Source organism: Typopeltis vanoorti, chromosome 24, assembly GCF_054136105.1.
Source record: "Typopeltis vanoorti isolate ZY-2024b chromosome 24, IOZ_Tvanoo_1.0, whole genome shotgun sequence".
In the NCBI taxonomy this organism is placed as follows: Eukaryota; Metazoa; Arthropoda; class Arachnida; order Uropygi; family Thelyphonidae; genus Typopeltis; species Typopeltis vanoorti.
The window spans coordinates 73,847,279-73,872,143 of record NC_143572.1 but is presented as its reverse complement, the minus strand read 5'-3'; the positions used below and the strand labels follow the sequence as shown (position 1 = coordinate 73,872,143).

The window sequence follows — 24,865 nt, the reverse complement described above, 5'->3', positions numbered from 1 at the left end:
CCATATAGATAATGAATAACAGAGGGGATAATGTACATCCTTGTCTCACACCAGATTTAACATTAAACCATCTTCCTGTACTTCCTTCAATTCTAACTGCTGACTTACAACTCAAATAAAGACTAAGTATTGCTTGATATAATGCCCCATTGAAACCATATAACTGCAGCGTATTGAATAGCTTCTCTCTTGGCACCTTGTCATATGCCTTTTCGAAATCGACAAAACTTAAATACAGATCTTTGTTATATTCCCATGCTTTCTCGACTATTTGTCGTAAAGTGAAGATCTGATCCTGACAGCCTCTATTTGGCCTGAATCCAGCTTGTTCTTCACCAAGCTTTTCCTCCACAATTCTTCTCAACCGTTTCTCAAGTATACTTGCATAGATCTTGCCAGGAACACTCAGTAGGGAAATACCTCTGTAATTCTCACATTCAGTTTTATTTCCCTTTTTATATATGGGTACTATGAGAGCTCTACTCCAATCATCGGGAATTCGTCCCTCTGTCCAGGCTTTCTGAACTATGCAGTGCAGCCACTGTAAGACTCTTATACCACCATACTTCAGCATTTCTGGTCGAATATCATCTACTCCTGCTGCCTTTCCACATTTCAAGCCTTTGATGGCTTTTTCTACTTCAAGTATGGATATGTATTCCTGACTGCATGCCTGGTCAGTGTTTTTTATCACTGTGCTGTCATCACTACTTGTTTCATTTAGCAGTTTTTCAAAGTAATTACTCCATACTTCAAGGATATCTTTTTCTCCTGTTTTCATTTCACCTTTATCATCTCTAATTCCTTTTACAGCACTCTTTCCTCCATTCCTAAGCTTCTTCAACAACCTCCAGAATATTTTGCCACCTTCTTGATATTTATTTTCTATATTCTTGCCAAAGTCCTCCCATGACTTTTGTTTAGCTAGTTTTACACACTGTTTAGCTTTCTTACATTTGTCTCTGTATTCTGTAAGAGTAAAAGCTGACTTATTTGCCAGGAACTTTTGATATGCTTTCTTCTTTTCCTTCACTGCCTCTTTAACTTCCTGTGTCCACCAGGGAGTTCTGATTTTTTTATCCTTGCACACAACCTCACCACATGCCTCTCTGGCAGAATCAATCAATGTTTCCTTCAGAGTTTGCCACTGAATCTCCAAGGCTTGATTCCTGTTCTCAAACTCTTTCATTTTCTTTTCAATAATATTTCTGTATTTTAGTCTACAGTTCACATCTGAGAGCTGCTCAACTTTTATTCGCTTTAAAACTTTCTTACATGTTATTCTTTTCAATATGAAATTCAATTTTATCCTGCTCAAGACTAAATAGTAATCACTTCCAATTTCAAATCCTCTGTACACTCTGGTGTCCTGCACCAGGGAGAAAACATCACTATCAACAATAACATAGTCAATGAGACTTTTCTTATTCCTAGCCTCTTCTCTCCATGTGAATTTGTGCACATTTTTATGTTGGAACATGGTGTTAGTAATAACCAGTCCATGTCCTGAGCAGAAACCCAACAGATATTTGCCATTATTATTAGCTTTGCTCTTTTCTCCAAATTTTCCCAAAATATTTTTGTATGTCTCACAATCATTTCCTACTCTACTATTTAGATCCCCAACAAGGACCAACTTTTCCTTTTTCATTGTGTCAGTTGCTTTTTCTAAAGCCTCAAAATATTCCTCCACTTCTACCTTAGTAGAACCTTCTGTGGGACCATAGGCACAAATAAGTCTCATTGTCCAGTTCCCCATTCTCATATTTGCCCACATTACTCTACTTGAGACTGACTGCCATTCAAGAAGATTAGCCTCGTATTTTGTGTTGAATACTATGGCTACCCCTTCTTTTCCTTGATTGTCATTGCCTGAATATAACATTTTGTATTTATTGCTCAGAAAGATCTCACCAGTTTTGGTCTTTTTTGTTTCAGTCACCCCTATTATGTCGATCTGGTACTTATCTAATTCCTCAGCTAGCTCCATTTCTTTGCCATTCAGGCTTCTTACATTGATAGTACCGATCTTTAACTCTGGTGATGTTGAGTTGGGGTTTGTTTTCAGATTTGTTCCAGTAGCTAACTTTTCGCTGTTCGCCCTGGTTCCCTGGCGAAAACAACGGGGGCCTTGTTTAACCGGGTGGCGCCCCAGCCGACATGAAATTTTGTCATGCTGTACCATCATTTTTTATTTTGGTTTAACCAATAAGAATACAATTTGGTCGGCTAAATCCCAAATTGCCAAACATACTCAATATCATTAATATCGCAATGATATGGTGGTAGTCTCAAAGCTAGAAATCCATGCACTTTGAGCATCGTGTCGAATTTATATAGTTTAGTTGTGTGCAAGTTTCTTTTGACCAAATTAAGCAAATCAATTTTTTGCATATCTGGGGAATGAGAAATGTTATTTGCAGAGAGCCAATCCATAAGAACTTGCTTCTTATTAGACCAATTTGGAACTTTGTTCAATCGAATAGAGTGATATGAAGCGTTATCAATTATAATAACAGCATTTTTAGGAAGGTTTGGAATCAGTTTTTCTTCTGCCCACTTTTCGAAGATTGTAGAATTCATTTGCCCATGATAATCTCCAGTAGTTGAATTGGCTTTGTATGGTAAGTTTGAATTTGGTAAAAAACCCTTTTTTTCCCCTTCACACAAAATTATTATGCGCCGCGAGGCATTTCCGGTTTGTAGCACTCCACATTCTTCTTTAGACTGCAAAAATTTTCCATAAGTTAAATTACTATCAATCCAAGTTTCATCTAGATACACAATCGGTCTTTTCTCCTCCCTGAAACGTCATATTGCTCTCAAATACTGCGTTCTAGATAAAACAATGTCATGTTGCTCCATGATAAGTTTCCTTTTATTCTGGGACTTTTTAAAACAAAATCTGATTTCATGAAGTATTTTCCTTAAAGTTTCTCTTTTCCAAGGAAAATTAATTTTTTCTTTAAGCACAGGAATCAATTTTGGAACAGTTGGCACTCTTTTCTTGACCATGTAAAATTCGTGAATAGTTCTTATAACATCTACATCAAAATCATTCAAAGCTACAGTTTCGATGGTTTTCTTTTTCTGGCGCTTTTTTTAAGAGATTTAAATTTTGGCTTACCTTCACCTTTTGATTCCCTACGAATTCTTTTAACAGTCGACCGCGATATGCCCGCACTTGCATATTTTATGACTTGAGAAAGGGGAATAAGGAGACGGCCTTCTTACGATTCTTTTTTGCAGGATGTCAGCACATTATTCAATATTCTTTTGCAAGAGATACTGAAACGTTTAACAACAGAACTTGTTGACTGTACTGGATCCATCATACAAATTAATAATAAAAAAATAATGCAAAAAAGCGACAACAAAAATCAAGCTACTACTAGTGCAGCAAGACAAGAAAGCACGTGATTTCGCATGTTCGCGAAAAATTCGTACATCCTTCATTTCTTTCTCCCCTTCAGCATGAATCAACTATTCTTGGCAAAATGCCAAGCAGAGACCTACAAATGGTGGACATACTATATTCATTATCTATATGAATCACATTATGAAGGAAAGTAATATTAAATCTGATATCAAAATTGGTAATGTTAATCTTAGCTCTTTACTTTATGCAGATGATGTTATACTTCTGAATAAATTTAGTACAAGTCTACAACATTCCCTGAAAATAAAACTAAAAGACAAAGAGAATGAATATAGGCAAAAAGATTGAAAATATCAAATGCATCCTAATTGGAGAATATTCAGAACAAGTAAAACATTTCAGCTACTTAGTCCCAATTTTTAGTGACGATGGCAAATTAAATATGGAAATAAACAACAGAATTATAAAAACTATTTTGGTAAGAAGTCAACTGAATAAATTTATATGGAATAAGAGAGAAATTAGTCAAAACACTAAATTAGATGTATACAGGACAGTGTTCAAACCAACATCAACTTGTGGATCTGGGAGCTGTGTTAGAAATAAAACACTTTGAATAAAAATAAAACCAAAGAAATAAAATAAAACGAAAGACTGGACACCACAGATATGAGAGTTCTAAGAAAGATTAAAGTGAACAGATGGTATCAATGGCAATATCATATTAGAAATGAGAATATTAGGAAAGAACTTGCCATTGTTAGCATTCAGGAATGTGTTAAGAGCTAATCTCAAGTGGTATGGTCAATTAAATAGAATGGGAAAGGAAAGATTAGCAAAACAAGTTTCTTTGCAGGTTGGCAGGAAAAAGACCCAGGGGAAGATTAAGTTGTAGATGGATTGATACAGTAGTGCCCTAAAAGAGAGAAATAGTATCTTACTAATGAGAAATTGAAGCTTCTCAGCTTTACTTTTACTTACGAAAAGCAAAAATTTAATTTTCACTTTTTTATTAAAGAAGAGCCTAAAAGTCTTCATTTTGGCAATGTAAAGTAATCCTTGATAAACATAAAAAGGAATATCAAAAATCCCTAATATATATATATATATATGGCTATGAAATATGGATTGAGATGTTTATTTTACGATGCCAAAATCAAGGCTTTTAAGGCTCTTCTGTGATAATTACCTTAACACCAGCTAGAGTTCATTTATGGGAAATATAACTCTCTCCGACACAAGATTACTTTGGTATTGAATGAGAGTCTGATCTCATACAGCTTCTGTTTGATCACTGATGAGAACCAATATTTCAAATCAGCAGTGAGGCCAGTGGAACTTTATTCTTAAAATGCACAATAAAATATGAATATATTATTATTATTATTTCGGGCAACTCCAGGGAGTACTTAGACTCGTCGAGGAGGCCCTAAACATCATATCCACACAACTATACGACATTCTCACAGTATCTATCATAACTTGCCTTGAACTCGCTCACCGTCATAGCACCCACAACAGACTCTGGCAGCTTATTCCACTCATTTACCACTCTAAAAGTAAAGAACCCAGTTCTAACACCCCTGCTAACCACATTCTTGCCCAGCTTCCATAGGTGTCCCCTAGTTCTCCCACCACCAGTCCTGATCTCAAAAATATCCTCTGAATTAATCCTATAGCATCCCTTTAGCAATTTGAATGTCTCAATCATGTCTCCGATTTTCTGCCTATCAACTAGTTTCTGCAACCCACAAATCTTCAACCTGTTCTCATATGGTTCATTCCATAGACCTGCTATCATCTTAGTCACTCGCCTCTGGATCCTCTCCACCTCCTCCCCATCAAGAAGGAACTGAGGTGACCAACTCTGGGCACAGTAGTCGAGATGAGATCTTATCAAGGCACGGTACAGAGGTACAATAACTTGCTTGTCTCTGCTCGTCAAGGTATTTTTCAACAACCAAGTGAGTTGTTGAGCTGATTTAGCTACTTTTGCAATGTGCCTCCTAAACTTCATCTCCCTATCCCAACACTCCCAAGTCCCTGGCCTCATCAATCTCATGGAGTATAGTTCCACCAATGTAGTATACTGCTGCTAATCTTTTCACCCCAAAATGCATAACCTTACATTTTGTCACATTAAAGTGACATCCATTTTCCTTAGCACAGAACTCCAATCTATCCAAGTCATCCTGCAAGATTTTGACATCTGACATTTCACTATCGCCCTACCCAACATCATCAGCGAACAAATGAACTGTTCCACTTAGATCCTTACCTATATTGTTAATGAACAGATTAAACAGCAGTGGTCCAAGAACAGAACCCTGCAGCACACCACTAGTCACAGGCCGTCTTTTGGAATATACGGGTGACTTGGGTAATTCTTGAGTCTTAAAGTAGTGCAAGCTAAAGCACCTCTGAAACAACAGGTTGTATTCTCATAAGCATTCTCTATCCCTGTAATATTTCTTCAAACTATCCAGGTTTCTATATATATATATATATATGTATATAGAAACCTTGATAGTATATATATATATATATATATATATATATATATATATATATATACACACACACACGAGGGTCTGAAAAGTTCTCAGCCTAACAATGAAAAAACAAATTTATAATTTCAAAATTATTTTTATTTTTCAACATAATCTTCTTTGAGACAAATACATTTATTCCAGTGATGCTTCAGTGCCATTATCCTGTCCCTGTAGTGGTTCTCAGTAATATCTGCAAAATAACCCTCTACAGCTGCAATTACCTGTTGATTCAAAGAAAAACGCTGACCAGCGAGGAAGAGATTTAGTTTTGGGAAGAGATAGAAGTCAGAGGGAGCCAAATCTGGGGAATAGGGTGGATGTTCCAACAATTCATAGTGCAGATCCCTTAATTTTCCCATTGCCAAAACACCTTTGTGGGCAGGTGCATTGTCCTGATGGAAGATGATTTTTTCTTCTGCAATTCGGTCTTTTCTCATGAATTTTTTCGTCTAGTCTGGTTAAAAGATCGGAATAATATTCCCCAGTTATTGTTTTACCCTTTTCAAGATAATTAATAAACAAATTGCCTTTAGCATCCCAAAACACTGATGCAATGACCTTTCCTGCTGATGGAAATGACTTTGTCTTCTTTGGCACTAAACAACTGGCTTCTGTCCACTGTTTTGACTGCTGTTTAGATTCTGGTGTGTAATGGTGAATTCAAGTCTCATTCATAGTAATAAATCGACACACAAAATCAGTTAAAATCAGTTATTCTTGTTAAAACGCTCCAAGCACTGTTCAGAGATTTTCATGTGTATGCGTTTTTGATCTGCTGTGAGCAAGCACGGCACCCATCTAGCACAGAGCTTTTTTCATTTGCAATTCTTCATGCACAATATATCCTACACATTCTTTTGAAATGCCTATAGTCTCATAGCAATTTCATGCACTTCGACTCGCCGGTCATCCAATACCATATTGTGCACTTGATCAATGATTTCTGGTTCCGCTTTTTGGACATCCTTTACATAGATCATCTTCAAGGCTTTAAACTCAGCAGCCCATTTCTTAATTGTCGAAAACAAAGCAGAAGAGTGTCCATACATTTTTATGAAATTTGAATGAATTACTTTTGGCGTTAAACCTTCTTTTACAAAGAATTTTATAACTGCATGGTACTGAATTTTATCGATTTCAAGGAATACAGATGATACTTTTACTTTTTAATTTTCTAATTTAAATTTGAATGTTTAAAATTTAATTCAGTATGCTTCAGATCAATATTTGGTGCTTCGGCCAAATTCCAAACGAACTATTCTGTTTAATATTTGTTTGAAATTTTTGAATTTTGTTTGGAACAGTAAGAAAACAAACTGGTTCTGTATGCTAAAGACAACCCATGAGAATTCTATCAATATGCTGCAAGTAAAAGAAAGAATGAATATGAAAGAATAATTCTTCTAAATGAAATGGCATGAGGGTTATAGATGCAGAAGAGGTTGTTCAAATAATGAGTGCCCATTTTGTTAAAAGCTATCAACCTGGTGTATGCAACATTGAGCTCACTGCTACCTCTTCACTGGATGAAGAAATTCAGGTGTATGAGGACAAGGTATTAGAGCTGTTGCACAAGCTTAATAAGAATTCAGCAGTGGGGACTGATGGGATATCAGCACATGTGCTAAAAGAATGTTCAGCTGAACTGACTATTCTTTTGATCAGGCTGTTTAATATAAGTCTCGGAATAGGAAAGATTCCGCAGGATTGGAAAGAATGTATGGAATTTTCATTGCACAAGGGTGGTGCAAAGACCGATGTATCCAACTATTGACCAATTAGTATCTCAGGAGTGGTGGTGAAGATTTTGGAAAAATTGGTCAGGACTTGCATTCAGAAATGGGTTTACATGCATGGTTTTTTGCATGGTTTACTAAGGGAAGGTCATGTTTTACAACTTATTCACATTCTATAATGATGTTATCATTGAATTAGACAAGGGGAATGGATATACCATGATACTTTTGGATTTTGCTAAGGCTTTTGACAGAATACAGCATTGCAGACTGTTGCATAAATTAAAGGATATGGGTCTGGATTATAGAATATTAGCGTGGATAAGAGGATGGCTGACTGACAGATATCAAAAAGTGGTATATGGGGGGGGATGTCAGTCTGCAAGGTTTAAGGTAACCAGTGGTGTAAACAAGGATCAGTGCTTGGTGCACTGTTATTCAATCTATACATTAATGATATTGGGAAGGATTTGACAAGCGACATATAGTTATTTGCTGATGATGCAAAGATAGGTAGGTTAATCAGGAATGCTGCTGATATGCAGTACTTTCAGAATGATTTGAACAGGCTGGAATTGTGGGCATGGGAAAATGGATGTAAGTAAATGTAAATTCGTGCACTTCGGCATGATTAGATATCCAATGTTGTATTATATTGGTGGGATTGTGCTTGAAGAATCTGATGAAGTTAGGGATCTTGGAGTGTTAGTAGACAGGAAGTTCAAGTTTAGGGGCCATGTAGCAAAGATTGCAAATACACTCAAAAGATAATTGCAATGCTGAAATGAATGTTTGCATGTAAAGATAAGGATGCCATTTTGCCTCTTTAGAAGGCATTGATAAGATCTCACTTGGACTATTGTGCACAGGTCTGGTCTCCTGGGTTCCAATTTGATTCTGATATATTGGAGAGAGGGCAACGGAGAGTGTTAAAAATGATATCAGGATTGTGGAATACTGATTATGAGGAGAGATTGAGAATTTGTAGAGTGCAGACACTAGCAAACAGGAGAAAGAGGGTGATGATATGATTGAGACTTACAAACTTCTGAAAGGTCATACAGGATTTCAGTTGGTGGAATGTTTCAATTTATTGAGGGTGGGGAAAGAACAAGAGGCCATCCTTGGAAGCTGAGAATGAATGCTGCTAAGAAGGGAATGAGGGCTAGATTTTTCTCTCATAGGGTGCTGGGTAATTGGAATGGATTGCCATTGGATGTTGTGAGTGCAAGCAGTGTGAATGAATTCAAGAATAAATATGATAGCTGGTGCATGTAGTAAGTGGTCTCCCTCGATGAGTCCCTGACTCCTTGGAGGTCTCTCTTAATAATAATGTTATTTGTCCAAATCATGGTTCAGTGGATTCCTGAAAATTAGGTCATGTTATTGAGAGTATTGGATTACCTTAGCTCAACCCCAAATATACACATTTACTAAATCTATGTAGATAAGGGTCAAAGCTGTATAACTGAGAGGAGACCTCCACATAGCCTTTAAAGGAATGCGGAGAACCGACCAGGGCTTCTGACCTAATGTCCAATCCTCACCTTCTCGTGGTGCACCCTGTTGGGTATCTACTTTGATACTGAACGAACGAGGATGGGCTGGCAATTTGGGATTTAGCCGACCAAATTGTATTCTTATTGGTTAAACCAAAATAAAAAATGATGGTACAACATGACAAAATTTCATGCCGGCTGGGGCGTCGCCCGGTTAAACAAGGCCCCCGTTGTTTTTGCCAGGGAACCAGGGCGAACAGCGAAAAGTCAGCTACTGGAACAAATCTGAAAACAAACCCCAACTCAACATCACCAGAGTTAAAGATCGGTACTATCAATGTAAGAAGCCTGAATGGCAAAGAAATGGAGCTAGCTGAGGAATTAGATAAGTACCAGATCGACATAATAGGGGTGACTGAAACAAAAAAGACCAAAACTGGTGAGATCTTTCTGAGCAATAAATACAAAATGTTATATTCAGGCAATAACAATCGAGGAAAAGAAGGAGTAGCCATAGTATTCAACACAAAATACGAGGCTAATCTTCTTGAATGGCAGTCAGTCTCAAGTAGAGTAATGTGGGCAAATATGAAAATGGGGAACTGGACAATGAGACTTATTTGTGCCTATGGTCCCACAGAAGGTTCTACTAAGGTAGAAGTGGAGGAATTTTTTGAGGCTTTAGAAAAAGCAACTGACACAATGAAAAATGAAAAGTTGGTCCTTGTTGGGGATCTAAATAGTAGAGTAGGAAATGATTGTGAGACATACAAAAATATTTTGGGAAAATTTGGAGAAAAGAGCAAAGCTAATAATAATGGCAAATATCTGTTGGATTTCTGCTCAGGACATGGACTGGTTATTACTAACACCATGTTCCAACATAAAAATGTGCACAAATTCACATGGAGAGAAGAGGCTAGGAATAAGAAAAGTCTCATCGACTATGTTATTGTTGATAGTGATGTTTTCTCCCTGGTGCAGGACACCAGAGTGTACAGAGGATTTGAAATTGGAAGTGATCACTATTTAGTCTTGAGCAGGATAAAATTGAATTTCATATTGAAAAGAATAACATGTAAGAAAGTTTTAAAGCGAATAAAAGTTGAGCAGCTCTCAGATGTAAACTGTAGACTAAAATACAGAAATATTATTGAAAAGAAAATGAAAGAGTTTGAGAACAGGAATCAAACCTTGGAGATTCAGTGGCAAACTCTGAAGGAAACATTGATTGATTCTGCCAGAGAGGCATGTGGTGAGGTTGTGTGCAAAGATAAAAAAATCAGAACTCCCTGGTGGACACAGGAAGTTAAAGAGGCAGTGAAGGAAAAGAAGAAAGCATATCAAAAGTTCCTGGCAAATAAGTCAGCTTTTACTCTTACAGAATACAGAGACAAATGTAAGAAAGCTAAACAGTGTGTAAAACTAGCTAAACAAAAGTCATGGGAGGACTTTGGCAAGAATATAGAAAATAAATATCAAGAAGGTGGCAAAATATTCTGGAGGTTGTTGAAGAAGCTTAGGAATGGAGGAAAGAGTGCTGTAAAAGGAGTTAGAGATGATAAAGGTGACATGAAAACAGGAGAAAAAGATATCCTTGAAGTATGGAGTAATTACTTTGAAAAACTGCTAAATGAAACAAGCAGTGATGACAGCACAGTGATAAAAAACACTGACCAGGCATGCAGTCAGGAATACATATCCATACTTGAAGTAGAAAAAGCCATCAAAGGCTTGAAATGTGGAAAGGCAGCAGGAGTAGATGATATTCGACCAGAAATGCTGAAGTATGGTGGTATAAGAGTCTTACAGTGGCTGCATTGCATAGTTCAGAAAGCCTGGACAGAGGGACGAATTCCCGATGATTGGAGTAGAGCTCTCATAGTACCCATATATAAAAAGGGAAATAAAACTGAATGTGAGAATTACAGAGGTATTTCCCTACTGAGTGTTCCTGGCAAGATCTATGCAAGTATACTTGAGAAACGGTTGAGAAGAATTGTGGAAGAAAAGCTTGGTGAAGAACAAGCTGGATTCACGCCAAATAGAGGCTGTCAGGATCAGATCTTCACTTTACGACAAATAGTCGAGAAAGCATGGGAATATAACAAAGATCTGTATCTAAGTTTTGTCGATTTGGAAAAGGCATATGACAAGGTGCCAAGAGAGAAGCTATTCAATACGCTGCAGTTATATGGTGTCAATGGGGCATTATATCAAGCAATACTTAGTCTTTATTTGAGTTGTGAGTCAGCAGTTAGAATTGAAGGAAGTACAGGAAGATGGTTTAATGTTAAATCTGGTGTGAGACAAGGATGTACATTATCCCCTCTGTTATTCATTATCTATATGGATCACATTATGAAGGAAAGTGGTATTAAACATGATATCAAAATTGGAGATGTTAATGTCAGCTCTTTGCTTTATGCGGATGATGTTATACTTCTAAATAAATCCGCTACAAGTCTGCAAGATTCTCTGACTAAATTGAATAGCTGTTGTAATAGATATGGTATGAAGGTCAGCAATAAAAAGACAAAGACAATGAAAATAGGCAGAATCATTGAAAATGTCAACTGTGTTGTGAATGGAGAACCTGTGGAACAAGTAAAACATTTCAGCTACTTAGGCACAATTTTTACTGAAGATGGTAAACTAAATATAGAAATAGACAACAGAATCAGCAAAGCTGGTATCGTGGGAAGTCAATTGAATAAATTCATATGGAATAAGAAAGAAATTAGTCGGAACACTAAATTAGCTGTATACAAGACTGTGTTCAAACCAATTTTAACTTATGGATCTGAGAGCTGGGTCAGAAGTAAAACACTTGACCAAAGACTAGAGACCGCAGATATGAGAGTCCTGAGAAAGATTAGAGGCATGAACAGATGGCATCAATGGCAATATCATATTAAAAATGAGGATATTAGGAAAGAACTTGACATTGTCAGCATCCAGGAATGCGTTAGCAGAGCTAATCTCAGATGGTATGGTCACTTAAATAGAATGGGAGAGGAAAGATTAGCAAAACAAGTGTTCTCTGCCAGGTTGGCAGGAAAACGACCCAGAGGAAGACCAAGATATAGGTGGATTGATACGGTACAAAGTGCCTTAGACGATAGAAATATAAGATCTGATAATGTTGGAGTCTTGACAAGTAACAGACTGATTTGGAGGAAAATTGTAGATAGGAAGTTAGTAATGATGTAATTTTTTCATGTAGTACTGTCATATCCTGTACACTCCTTGAGGGTACATGGCAGGAATTTGATGATGATGATGATGTAGAATTTTATTTCAATCGATAATATGATTATTATTATGTGCCACCTCCAAGGAATTCAAGGACTCATTGTGGGAGGGCACCCAACTCCATGCAACTCTACATCTACATGATGTAAAGATTCTAAAATATAGAACTATCAATAGAACTGTATAAAGATTTTAAATAACATTATTCTAGGCAAAAGATTACCAAATAAATATTAACACTTAATCAAATTTTAAATGCTGAACTGGTTGGCTGAGTTGATAGTGTATCTGCTTTCCAACTGATAGACTGTAGGATGTAAATGCCACAGTGCCATGGATATTTGTGAAAATTTCTATGTGGTAGATGGTGCTCATCACTCATGTGAGATCATAATTCTACTTAATTAAAGGCCTGTAGTAGCTTGAAAAATTATCATGAAACTACCCTAATGTTACACATCATGAGTAAAGGCATGGCAACATATAAGGAAAAACTATATATATATATATATATTACACAAAAATACACACTTTCGGATTCTTCTGATTCCGAATCAAATGTATTGATAATCCTTCTATGTTTCTTCTTGTTTTTTGACTTTACTTCTCTTTCTTCAGCTTCTGGGAGAGAAAGAAAAATTCATGTAAGTATTTGTACATCACTAGTTCATATAACTACCACACAAATAAAACAATTATAAATAAGGGTAATGCATTATAATGAACTTCATTTATTAGATATATTTCCCACAATGCAGTATATTGTCTAACTAAAGTTTTATATGGTTGGTAAAAAGTACTCTTTAATAGAACTGTTCATCATTTATTCTTTTGATAAATGATATGATGGCAACCTTTTGTTAAATTTATGTGTGTGTGTGTGTGTGTGTGTTTATAGCCTTTCCTGGATGAAGGAATGAATGACAAGTTGCAAAAAAGCTTTGTCACAACAAGCACATTAGTAATGTGAGAACACACATTTTCCTATTTTTGTTATGTTGGATGTACAGTATTTATGTGTATGTCTGGGAAACATCATCAAGAACAAGCAAACTGAAAAATTTCTAAAGTTGAATTTCAAAATTATTTAATTAATCATTACAAAATGTGAAATTCAACTCATCTAGGCATGCTAAAAAAAGCATCATGCAAATAAGCATAATGCAATTAAATGTTTAGCTTGTAACATTATATTGCATAAGATAAATAAGCACAGGGTATTACATTTGAGATCCAACAGTCTTCTATAAATTCATCTAGTTTTTGTTTTGCATTCAAAAGGATAAAGTAAAATAATAGCAATAGCAATACAGTATGGTGTTTCCTAAGCAAGGTTTCCACCTGCATTGTTTAATCATTCTGCATGTCTAGAATTTGCAGTTATCACAGGATTACACACACACACACACACACACACACCTACTCCTGTGATAACTGCAAAATCTGTATATGTGTGTGTGTGTGTGTGCGTGTGTGTGTGTGCGATATAACGGATTTATTGGCTGAGCAACATATTTGAAGTAGATTAAATGACTGGAAGCCAAGAAATAAAAATAGAAACACTATATTTTATTTAAATAAACTGCAGAACTAGTTTCACCTTCTTAGAAGACTTCATCAGGTACATTACTTGAATAAGAGAGAAATACAAATAAACATTGTGAGAGAATAGCTATAAATATTCCATATTTATTGCTATTCTTTCACAATGTTTGTTCTCACAAAGTTCCACAGCCTTATTAACATCAAGATTACTTAATATTCTAAACACTTACTTCCCGTTCTTGAACGGTCAGTCTTCTGTCCTCCTTCCTACTGCTATCCAACACTTCTCTTAGCTCCCCAACATGAAATACACTACCAAAATCTTATTGAACATTTCTACTCTATCTTCAGCAGATGAGACTGATATTCCATCTCCAGCAACTAAAGTCAGTCTTCCATATTCACTCCTTCTACTAGTGACATAACTAGAATTTGTAGGATTCTGATTTACTGCTTCAGCCGATTTCCTTTCATATGCCAATTTCTCCTTTCTCATGACACTCAACACCTTTCTAGATTTTCACCTTATACTCCCCATGAAGCTGAGAGGATATCCTGTTCTTTATATCTCCTCCATAACATCCTCTTTCACAAAAGCTGCTGCAAAATTCATCCATTTCACTCCTACATTATTTATCCTCCTCACCTTAGGAATTCAATCTGATATAAGTAACACATTATGGACCAAGTGACAGGAACTGCTGATTTTTCTTCCCTTCAAATGTTTAAGTCACTGCACATGACCAAATTATTTCCTTAATTTATCATAGTCCACTGGGTAATTCCATTCATCTATCTTGTTCTGTGAAGCTTGTACCTGTCTAGCCACCCACCTCTGATGTCAAAACCACACGATCACTGTCTCCAATTGGTGGCACTGTAGTGACATCTTCCATTTATCGCTGTATGAGACAATATTATTAAATCCAATACTCATGATCCATGTGTAGCTTCATCTACATGCTGTATAAGGTAGGTTGTCCCTAAGTAGCCAAAGGAATTCAATCTCCTTACTCATATATGTTATTTCTTGCTTCCATAGTTAGGCAGCCATTATTATTACCCTCTTGCTGCTCACCAGTCTCATTTGTCTAAACAATTTCAGAATGATCTCTATATTCCCTGGCCTGTAGCAACACCTAACTAAATATCTAAAATTCATGCTTATATCAACCTTATATATATATATATATATATACTCTGTATCGAGCCCCGATAAGACCTCATCTCGACTACTGTGCCCAGATTTGGTCACCTCAGTTCCTTCTTGATGGGGAGGAGGTGGAGAGGATCCAGAGGCGAGTGACTAAGATGATAGCAGGTCTATGGAATGAACCATATGAAAACAGGTTGAAGATTTGTGGGTTGCAGAAACTAGTTGATAGGCGGAAAAGGGGAGATATGATTGAGACATTCAAATTGCTAAAAGGATTCTACAGGATTAATTCAGAGGATATTTTTGAGATCAGGACTGGTGGGTGGGAGAACTAGGGGACACCTATGGAAGCTGGGCAAGAATGTGGTTAGCAGGGGTGTTAGAACTGGGTTCTTTACTTTTAGAGTGGTAAATGAGTGGAATAAGCTGCCAGAGTCTGTTGTGGGTGCTATGACAGTGAGCGAGTTCAAGGCAAGGTATGATAGATACTGTGAGAAAGTTGAATAGTTGTGTGGACATGATGTTTAGGGCCTCCCTGGAGTAGCCTGAAATAATAATAATAATAATAATAATAATAATATATATATATATATACATACATGTAGTTGAAGCTACACATGGAACATGAGTATAAGATTTAATAATAAGGAAAGGAAGGAATGAGGAATAGGAGAAACAGGTTCAATGTGTTTGCAATTGTACTGAAAAGGATGTGTGTGTGTGTGCTTTACATCATGACATAGTAAATACTTAATGTGAAGTCATTAGCCTCTATATACAAATAGTTTAGTCATGAAGATACTTCACAAGCAAACTTTATTTGCTTATACATGGATATAAGATTAAAGAAGAATATAATTTCTGGGCAATTTATCTTAATATATATATATATATGTGTGTGTGTGTGTGTGTGTGTGTGTGTGATATTTTGTTTGTCCATCTTTTGAAGGACAAAAAAAAAGTTAATACAGTCAGATATTTAATTATTACCCATGCAACTAGAGACATTCACTCTTTCACTGCCAGTCACAACCATCACTTTGAAATATTCATGTTGGAGGTTTAATGGAATATTTACAGCACTAGGAAAGGATTAAAAATTAATTTTAATGCTTACGATATTTTGTCTCAGTCACTGAGGCATCTTCAGAGATTACAAATAACTCTTGTAACACACAAAGACAACACAATACTAAATGAAACATATGAGTGACTCTAAAATCTTATCTAGGTAGTGTGCCCTATGGGCATTTGTAGGTGGCCAAGGATGTAAAGTTGGATCTCTGAGAATTATTGTTATGGCCAGATTGACCATAGTCACGATTGCAGATGTATGATTTGTGTTCCTCTAAATGGATGGTCATTAATTTACCTGTCTTTCCAAAGTATCTTTCACTTATTTTTTGTGCAGTTTGTGTGCCCTGTTTTCATTTGTATACTTTATCCCCCGATGATGTTTCTGTGACAGAAGCAAAATATTGGAACCATTAAACTTCTGTTTAATTCTATAATAAATTTAGTTTAATCTTTTATCCAAGTGTAAGCAAACAAAGTTTGCACCTGAAGTATCTTCAGGACTGAGGCAACTCATAGTAAAGGTGGACCAAGCTCTCATCACTCCTTGTCTCAGTATCTCCCATAATGCAAAACACATCTCTTTGCGGACATGTATAATGCTATGCATTAAGGGAAGAGCCACTACCCAGGAAGGTCTCATCAGTGGGAGCCAGACCCAGAAGTGGTGATACTAAGACAAGCAATGGAGAGGTCATATTTATTTATATGAGTTGCCAAAAGGTGTACCACCTTATTATTAATTTACTCTGGATTTAGAGAAAGATGTTGGAAGTTTATTTTCCACTTGGAATAAGATGGTACACCTTTTGGCAACTCGTATAAGTAAATATGACCTCTCCATTGTTTCTGCCTTAGTATCACCACTTCTGGGTCTGGCTCCCACTGACGAGACCTTAATAAAGGTCAAAACCGGTCTGGGTGTTGGAAGTTTATTTTCCACTTGGAATAAGATGGTACACCTTTTGGCAACTCGTATAAGTAAATATGACCTCTCCATTGTTTCTGCCTTAGTATCACCACTTCTGGGTCTGGCTCCCACTGACGAGACCTTAATAAAGGTCGAAACCGGTCTGGGTGTTGGAAGTTTATTTTCCACTTGGAATAAGATGGTACACCTTTTGGCAACTCGTATAAGTAAATATGACCTCTCCATTGTTTCTGCCTTAGTATCACCACTTCTGGGTCTGGCTCCTACTGACGAGACCAGTCTGGGTAGTGAACCTTCCCTTAATGCATAGCATTATACATGTCCGCAAGGAGATGTGCTTTGCATTATGGGAGATACTGATACCAGGAGTGATGAGAGCTTGGTTCACCTTTACTATGAGTTGCCTCAGTCCTGAAGATACTTCAGGCACACAAACTTTGTTTGCTTACACTTGGATAATGGATTAAACTAAATTTATTATTCTGTTTAATTCATTCCTTGTACTGTGTTTATTTCATTAAACCATAACATGAGCTTCAACAAATACTTAAGCCTAAATACAAGATGGTATATCAAGCAGAATCATATCAAAAATGATATTGGGAAGGAACGTAAAAATGTTAGCATTCAAGAATGTGTGAGAAGAAATAATCTAAGATAGTATGTACTTAAACGAAATGAGAGAAGAAAGGTTTGCAAAACAGTGTTTGATGCTATGATGCTTGGAAAACTAGATGAAGACCAGGGTCTAGGTGGATTGATGCAGTGCAAAGTGCTGTAGAAGACATAAATATCTGATCCACCTACACCCTGGCATCGTCTTCCTGTAGTTTTTCTTCTGTCCTAATTTGGAAGGAAATTGTCAATAGGAAGTTAACAATAACATAAATTTATCATGTCTTCCCCCCTGTTTTGAGGGTGTATACAATTTATATCAGAATCAGATTATGATATACACATATGGATATGAAGTTACAAATGAAATACATGTAAAATAAAATGGAGATACTATATAAAAATACACATACTTCGAGATTTTCTTGATTGAGAATCAAAGGCACCAATCATTTTTCCATGCTTCTTGATTTTGGCCTTTTCTTTTATTTCTTCCTCTTCTGAAAATCAAATAATCATATAAATTACACAATGGTTTTTCTATTACTATCAGATCCCTAGATTTACATCTCACAGAAAATACTTTTGGGTAAACAAGGATAGATAGTCTATTTATAGAACCACACCTTAAGTTGTTATTATTACCAGCATTTGCTTATTTAGTAAACCATCTATTTAGAGAACCATATCCCAAGTTATTATTATTACCAGCATCTGCTTAATGTGATTTTTTTTTCTTGGAATGGGTACTTTCCCAAGCAGAGGCAGCATAGCTACACTGCCCCAGATAATAATAATAAAATAAATCATGGTGAAATTTGTTTCACCATGATTTATGAAGCTTGAAATTTCTTTTCTTTTAGATCAAATGAGTGAAATTTGATAATGCTTGTTTGCAATAAGTATATACTTGGGGATAAAAGCAAAGCACTTAAACTCACAAGATATCACATCATAAAATAAATGTTAAACAGATGTAAATTTGTGAATATTTTGGGAAAAAACTCAATGCATTTTGAATTTTTTCAAAATGCACATCCCAAAGTTTTACACACTTTTTATGTATTACTTATAGATTTGTTTTTGCTTTAAGTTAGTCATAGAAAAAAAAAAAAAACCTTCAGTTTTCATGCATTATAACAAGATATATCATATGGGTAGAACCAAAGTGAAAAGAGAAAGACAATGATCAGTAAGAGTAGCAAAGGATGCACAAAGCTACATACATATGGCTAAGCTAAGGAAGAATTTACTGCTTCATGAAAATAAACTGCTGAAGTGGAATGCAGACACATGAAAAAAGATACATGTGTTTCAAGAAGAGAATATAACATTCTGGGTCAGGTATAATGCATGACACCCTCGCCCAACAAGTTACAGTGGGTATAAACAGGTGCATGGATTTTGAGAATTCAGAACATATTATATTATTAAAGCTATCTTTTGATAATTCAATATAATTTTATTTTTAATTTGTGTGTTTACCTAGTTATGCTATGCCCACCAAAAAGGAAAGATCCTAGTGAATCTGTTTCAAACAAAAACAAAAGTATTCATTATTAAACAACTACCATGTTATAGCAAAACTTCAGTATAATATAAACCAAAATAATCACTTGATGTTTCGACCTTCATATCAAGGTCATCATCTGGAGTATAAACATATATACAAAGAAACAAGCTATGTTACAATCTACATGTGACAGTAATTTGGTCAATCATTAAAATTACTGGCCTGACCTCAGTGAAAAAAGAGTAGTGCACCCAAACAGTTTATGGACTTAAATATGAAACTTTGTTTTACTGCATAAGTTGAGTGTCACATGCTGTAAAAGGAATTAGAGATGATAAAGGTGACATGAAAACTGGAGAAAACGATATCTTTGAAGTATGGAGTAATTACTTCGAAAAATTGCTAAATGAAACACTCAACAGGGACAGTCAGGAATACACATTAATACCTGAAGAAAAAGCCATCACAGGCCTGAAATGTGGAAAGGCAGCAGGAGTAGATGATATTCGACCAGAAATGCTCAAGCAGGGCCGCGGCGTGCAGTTCTGCTCTGCACAAGGGCACTTGAAGATGAGGAGCACCATTTCACCACAACAAATAATAAAAAATATATATATATATATAAATTTTCTTAGTCTTGAATTATATCGTACTATATAAATTACACAATTACAAATTATAGTTAATGCAATAAAAATGTAATTTAAAATCGGTCAAATTATTATGAATTCTTAACAGCGTCAAAGCTGTATCATTGAGAGGAGACCTCCACATAGCCTTTAAAGGAATGCGGAGAAATGACCAGGGCTTCTGACCTAATGTCCAATCCTCACATTCTCGTGGTGCACCCTGTTGGGTATCTATCTGGATACTGAACGAACGAGGATGGGCTGGCAATTTGGGATTTAGCAAATCAAATTGTATTCCTATTGGTTAAACCAAAATACAAAATGATGGTACATGACAAAATTTCATGCAGGCTGGGCCGTTGCCCGGTTAAACAAAGTCCCCGTTGTTTTCGCCGGGGAACCAGGGTGAACAGCGAAAAGTCAGCTACTGGAACAAATCTGAAAACATCCCCCCCCCCCCCAACTCAATATCATCAGAGTTAAAGATCAGTGGTGACTGAAACAAAAAAGACAAAAACTGGTGAGATCTTTCTGAGCAATAAATACAAAATGTTATATACAGGCAATGACAATCAAGGAAAAGAAGGGGTAGCCATAGTATTCAACACAAAATACGAGGCTAATCTTTTTGAATGGCAGGCAGTGCCAAGTAGAGTGATTTGGGCAAATATCAGAATGGGGAACTGGACAATGAGACTTAATTGTGCCTATGGTCCCACAGAAGGCTCTACTAAGGTAGAAGTAGAGGAATTTTTTGAGACTCTAGAGAAAGCTACTGACACAATGAAAAAGGAAAAGTTGGTCATTGTTGGGGATCTAAATAGCAGAGTAGGAAGTGATTGTCAGACATACAAAAATGTTTTGGGAAAATTTGAGAGAAAAGAGCAAAGCTAATAATAATGGCAAATACCTGTTGGATTTCTGCTCAGAACATGGACTAGTTATTACTAACACCATGTTCCAACATAAAAATGTGCACAAATTCACATGGAGAGAAGAGACAAGGAATAAGAAAAGTCTCATTGACTATGTTATTGTTGATAGTGATGTTTTCTCCCCGGTGCAGGACACCAGAGTGTACAGAGGATTTGAAATTGGAGGTGATCACTATTTAGTCTTGAGCAGGATAAAATTGAATTTCATATTGAAAAGAATGACATGTAAGAAAGTTTTAAAGCTAATAAAAAATGAGGAGCTCTCAGATGTGAACTGTAGACTAAAATACACAAAGATTATTGAAGGAAAAATGAAACAGTTTGAGAAAAGGAACCAAACCTTGGAGATTCAGTGGCAAGCCTTGAAGAAAACCCTGATTGATTCAGCTAGAGAGGCATGTGGTGAAGTTATCTGCAAGGATAGAAAAATTAGAACTCCATGGTGGACACAGGAAGTTAAAGAGGCAGTGAAGGAAAAGAAGAAAGCATATCAAAAGTTCCTGGCAAATAAGTCAGCTTGTGCTCTTAGAGAATACAGAGACAAAAGTAAGAAAGCTAAACACTGTGTAAAATTAGCTAAACAAAAGTCATGGGAGGACTTTGGCAAGAACATAGAAAATAAATATCAAGAAGGTGGTAAAATATTCTGGAGGTTGTTGAAAAAGCTTAAGAATGGAGAAAAGAGTGCTGTAAAAGGAGTTAGAAATGATAAAGGTGAAATGAAAACGGGAGAAAAAGATATCCTTGAAGTATGGAGTATTTACTTTGAAAATTTGCTAAATGAAACAAGCAGTGATGACAGCACAATGATAAAAAACATTGACCAGGCATGCAGTCAGGAATACATAACCATACTTGAAGTAGAAAAAGCCATCAAAAGCTTAAAATGTGGAAAGGCAGCAGGAGTAGATGATATTCGACCAGAAATGCTGAAGTATGGTGTATAAAAGTCTTACAGTGGATGCACTGCAGCCACTGTAAGGCTTTTATAGCACCACATTTCCCTTTTTATATATAGGTGCTATGAGAGCTCTACTCCAATCATTGGGAATTCGTCCCTCTGTCCAGGCATTTATATATAAAAAGGGAAATAAAACTGAATGTGAGAATTACAGAGGTATATCCCTATTAAGTGTTCCTGGTAAGATATATGTAAGTATACTTGAGAAACAGTTGAGAAGAATTGTGGAAGAAAAGCTTGGTGAAGAACAAGCTGGATTCATGTCAAATAGAGGCTGTCATGATCAGATCTTCACTTTACGACAAATAGTGGTGAAATCATGGGAATATAACAAAGATCTGTATTTAAGTTTTGTTTGTCGATTTGGAAAAGGCATATGACAAGATGCCAAGAGAGAAGCTATTCAGTACGCTACAGTTATATGGTGTTAATGGGGCATTATATCAAGCAATACTTAGTCTTTATTTGAGTTGTAAGTCAGCAGTTAGAATTGAAGGAAGTACAGGAAGATGATTTAAGGTTAAATCTGGTGTCAGACAAGGATGTACATTATCTCCTTTGTTATTCATTATCTATATGGATCACAACATGAAAGAAAGTGGTATTAAACATGATACCAGAATTAATGTCAGCTCTTTGCTTTATGCGGACGATGTTATACTTCTAAATAAATCTGCTACAAGTTTGCAAGATTCCCTGACTAAATTGAATAACTGTTGTAATAGATATGGTATGAAGATCAGCATTAAAAAGACAAAGACAATGAAAAAAGGCAGAATCACTGAAAATGTCAACTGTGTTGTGAATGGAGAACCTGTAGAACAAGTAAAACATTTCAGCTACTTAGGTACAATTTTTAGTGAAGATGGTAAATTAAATATGGAAATAGACAACAGAATGAACAAAGCTGGTATGGTAGGAAGTCAACTGAATAAATTCATATGAAATAAGAGAGAAATTAGTCAGAACACTAAATTATACAAGACATATTGTATACAAGACAGTGTTCAAACCAGTTTTAACTTATGGATTTGAGAGCTGGGTCAGAAGTAAAACACTTGACCAAAGACTAGAAACCGCAGCTATGAGAGTCCTGAGAAAGATTAGTGGTGTGAATAGATGGCATCAATGGCAATATCACATTAAAAACGAGAATATTAGGAAAGAACTTGACATTGTCAGCATCCAGGAATGCATTAGCAGAGCTAATCTCAGGTGGTATGGTCACTTAAACAGAATGGGTAAGGAAAGATTAACAAAACAAGTGTTCTCTGCCAGGTTGGCAGAAAAACAACCCAGAGGAAGACCAAGATATTGGTGGATTGATACGGTACAAAGTGCCTTAGACGATAGAAATATAAGATCTGGTAATGTTGGAGTCTTGACAAGTAACAGATTGATTTGGTGGAAAATTGTACATAGGAAGTTAGTAATGATGTAAATTTTTCAGGTAGTACTATCATATCCTGTACACCCCTTGAGGGTACATGGCAGGAATTTGATGATGATGAACAATCTAAAAATATTTTTAACTTAATACATCACCAGTTTAGTGGAAATTATTAGTTTAAACAGACCGTGAATTCATTCTTATGCTGTGCTTTGCCTTTTGTGGATGTGTGATTGTGACTGAAACAGTGACATTGTTCTGCAAGTTTGGAAGGTAAGAACTATAACATAATTCATTTTTTTTTCGACAGTAAGCATTTGGTGAGACTAAAATAAAAAGGACAGTAAAATTTACCAGCCAAAAAATTTTGATTTTAATTAAACCTCTAGTTTGCACTAAAAATATAACACTTTTAAAAAAAAAATAAATTGTAAATAACTGTTATTTTTGTTGCCACTTAAAAATAATATAAATGAATTACAGAAGATGAAACCAAAGATATCGATTCTAGAGTTCAGGTAGACAACTTAATTTCACAAAGATTTATTCGTTTAAATTTATTTGCTATTCATGTTGGTGCGAAATCTTAAGTCTCGTAAATGTTGCAAGCAAAACAATGCATAATCCGACATTTGATATAGGAAAAATTACAGAAAATCTTGATTATGTTATAAAAGAATTAAGCTCGCCGAACAGCCAATATTTGGATCTAATATTTTGATCAATATTAGAACTGCAAAATAAGTAGCAAACGATCTTAATATTGATCCTATTTTTCAAGACATCCGCAAAATAACAAAAACAAAAATATTTGGTTACGAAGCATCAGATGAGACAACGCATGATCCTAAACAAAATTTTAAAATTAATTTTTTCTTCGAGATTTTAGACACGACAATAACTTCAGTCATGGAAAGATTCATACTCTTAAAACAACATAGCGAATACTTTAAAGTTATAAGAGACATTAGCAAATTAAAAGATTGGAGCGATGAAGATTTGCACTTAAAACTGAGTGACAATCAAGATTCCAAAAATCACAATATTAATGGTATGACTTTATTTGAGGAATTAAAAACTTTGCAGTGTTTTATTAAAAAAGAGTCGGCTCCTCAGGATGTTTTAAAATATATATACGAAAATAAATTAACTGACATGTTTCCAAATACTATGATTGCAATGTGTATTTATTTAATATTACCAATATCCGTAGCATCAGGGGAAAGACGTTTTTCAAAAGTGAAACTAATAAAAAATTATTTGCAGTCAACAATGTCTGGACAGCCTAACGGATTTATCAATTATATCAAATGAAAATAATATTATGGATTCGTTACACATTAAAGATATCATTAAAAATTTTGTGGCAGCTAAAGCAAGACAGATAAATATGTAAAATAAATCTACATTTATCCTAATTGTTATATAGTTAAAAGCATATCGCCAAATTATCTTTGTTATGTAATAATATTTCTTTTTATATTAAAATAAAAGATATATATATATATATATATATATAAATAAATTCTATTGTATTTATATATTAACGAAATAAATATTTTTGAAAATTTTTATTATTAAAAATTCCTTATTAATGAATTTTAGTGATTACAATGTTCTACTATTGTTAAATAAAATTTATTTCTATGTATGCATATAAACTGTTTTGTACTTTTATCAAAGTAAAATTTTTCA

The 24,865-nt window shown here is 35.4% G+C and overlaps 1 protein-coding gene across 1 annotated transcript in view; it reads right to left on the bottom strand.

Annotated features, from left to right (window-relative positions):
• The window catches only part of LOC150093409 (uncharacterized), a 245,584-nt gene that overhangs the window by 57,771 nt on the left and 162,948 nt on the right, over positions 1-24,865 (bottom strand). Inside the window, exons 11-12 of the mRNA XM_090413816.1 lie at positions 18,156-18,242; positions 12,953-13,042 (exon numbers count right to left, since the gene is read on the bottom strand). Of these exons, the coding sequence (XP_090269942.1) occupies positions 12,953-13,042; positions 18,156-18,242 (177 nt within the window). The remainder of the gene's footprint in view (positions 1-12,952; positions 13,043-18,155; positions 18,243-24,865) is intronic.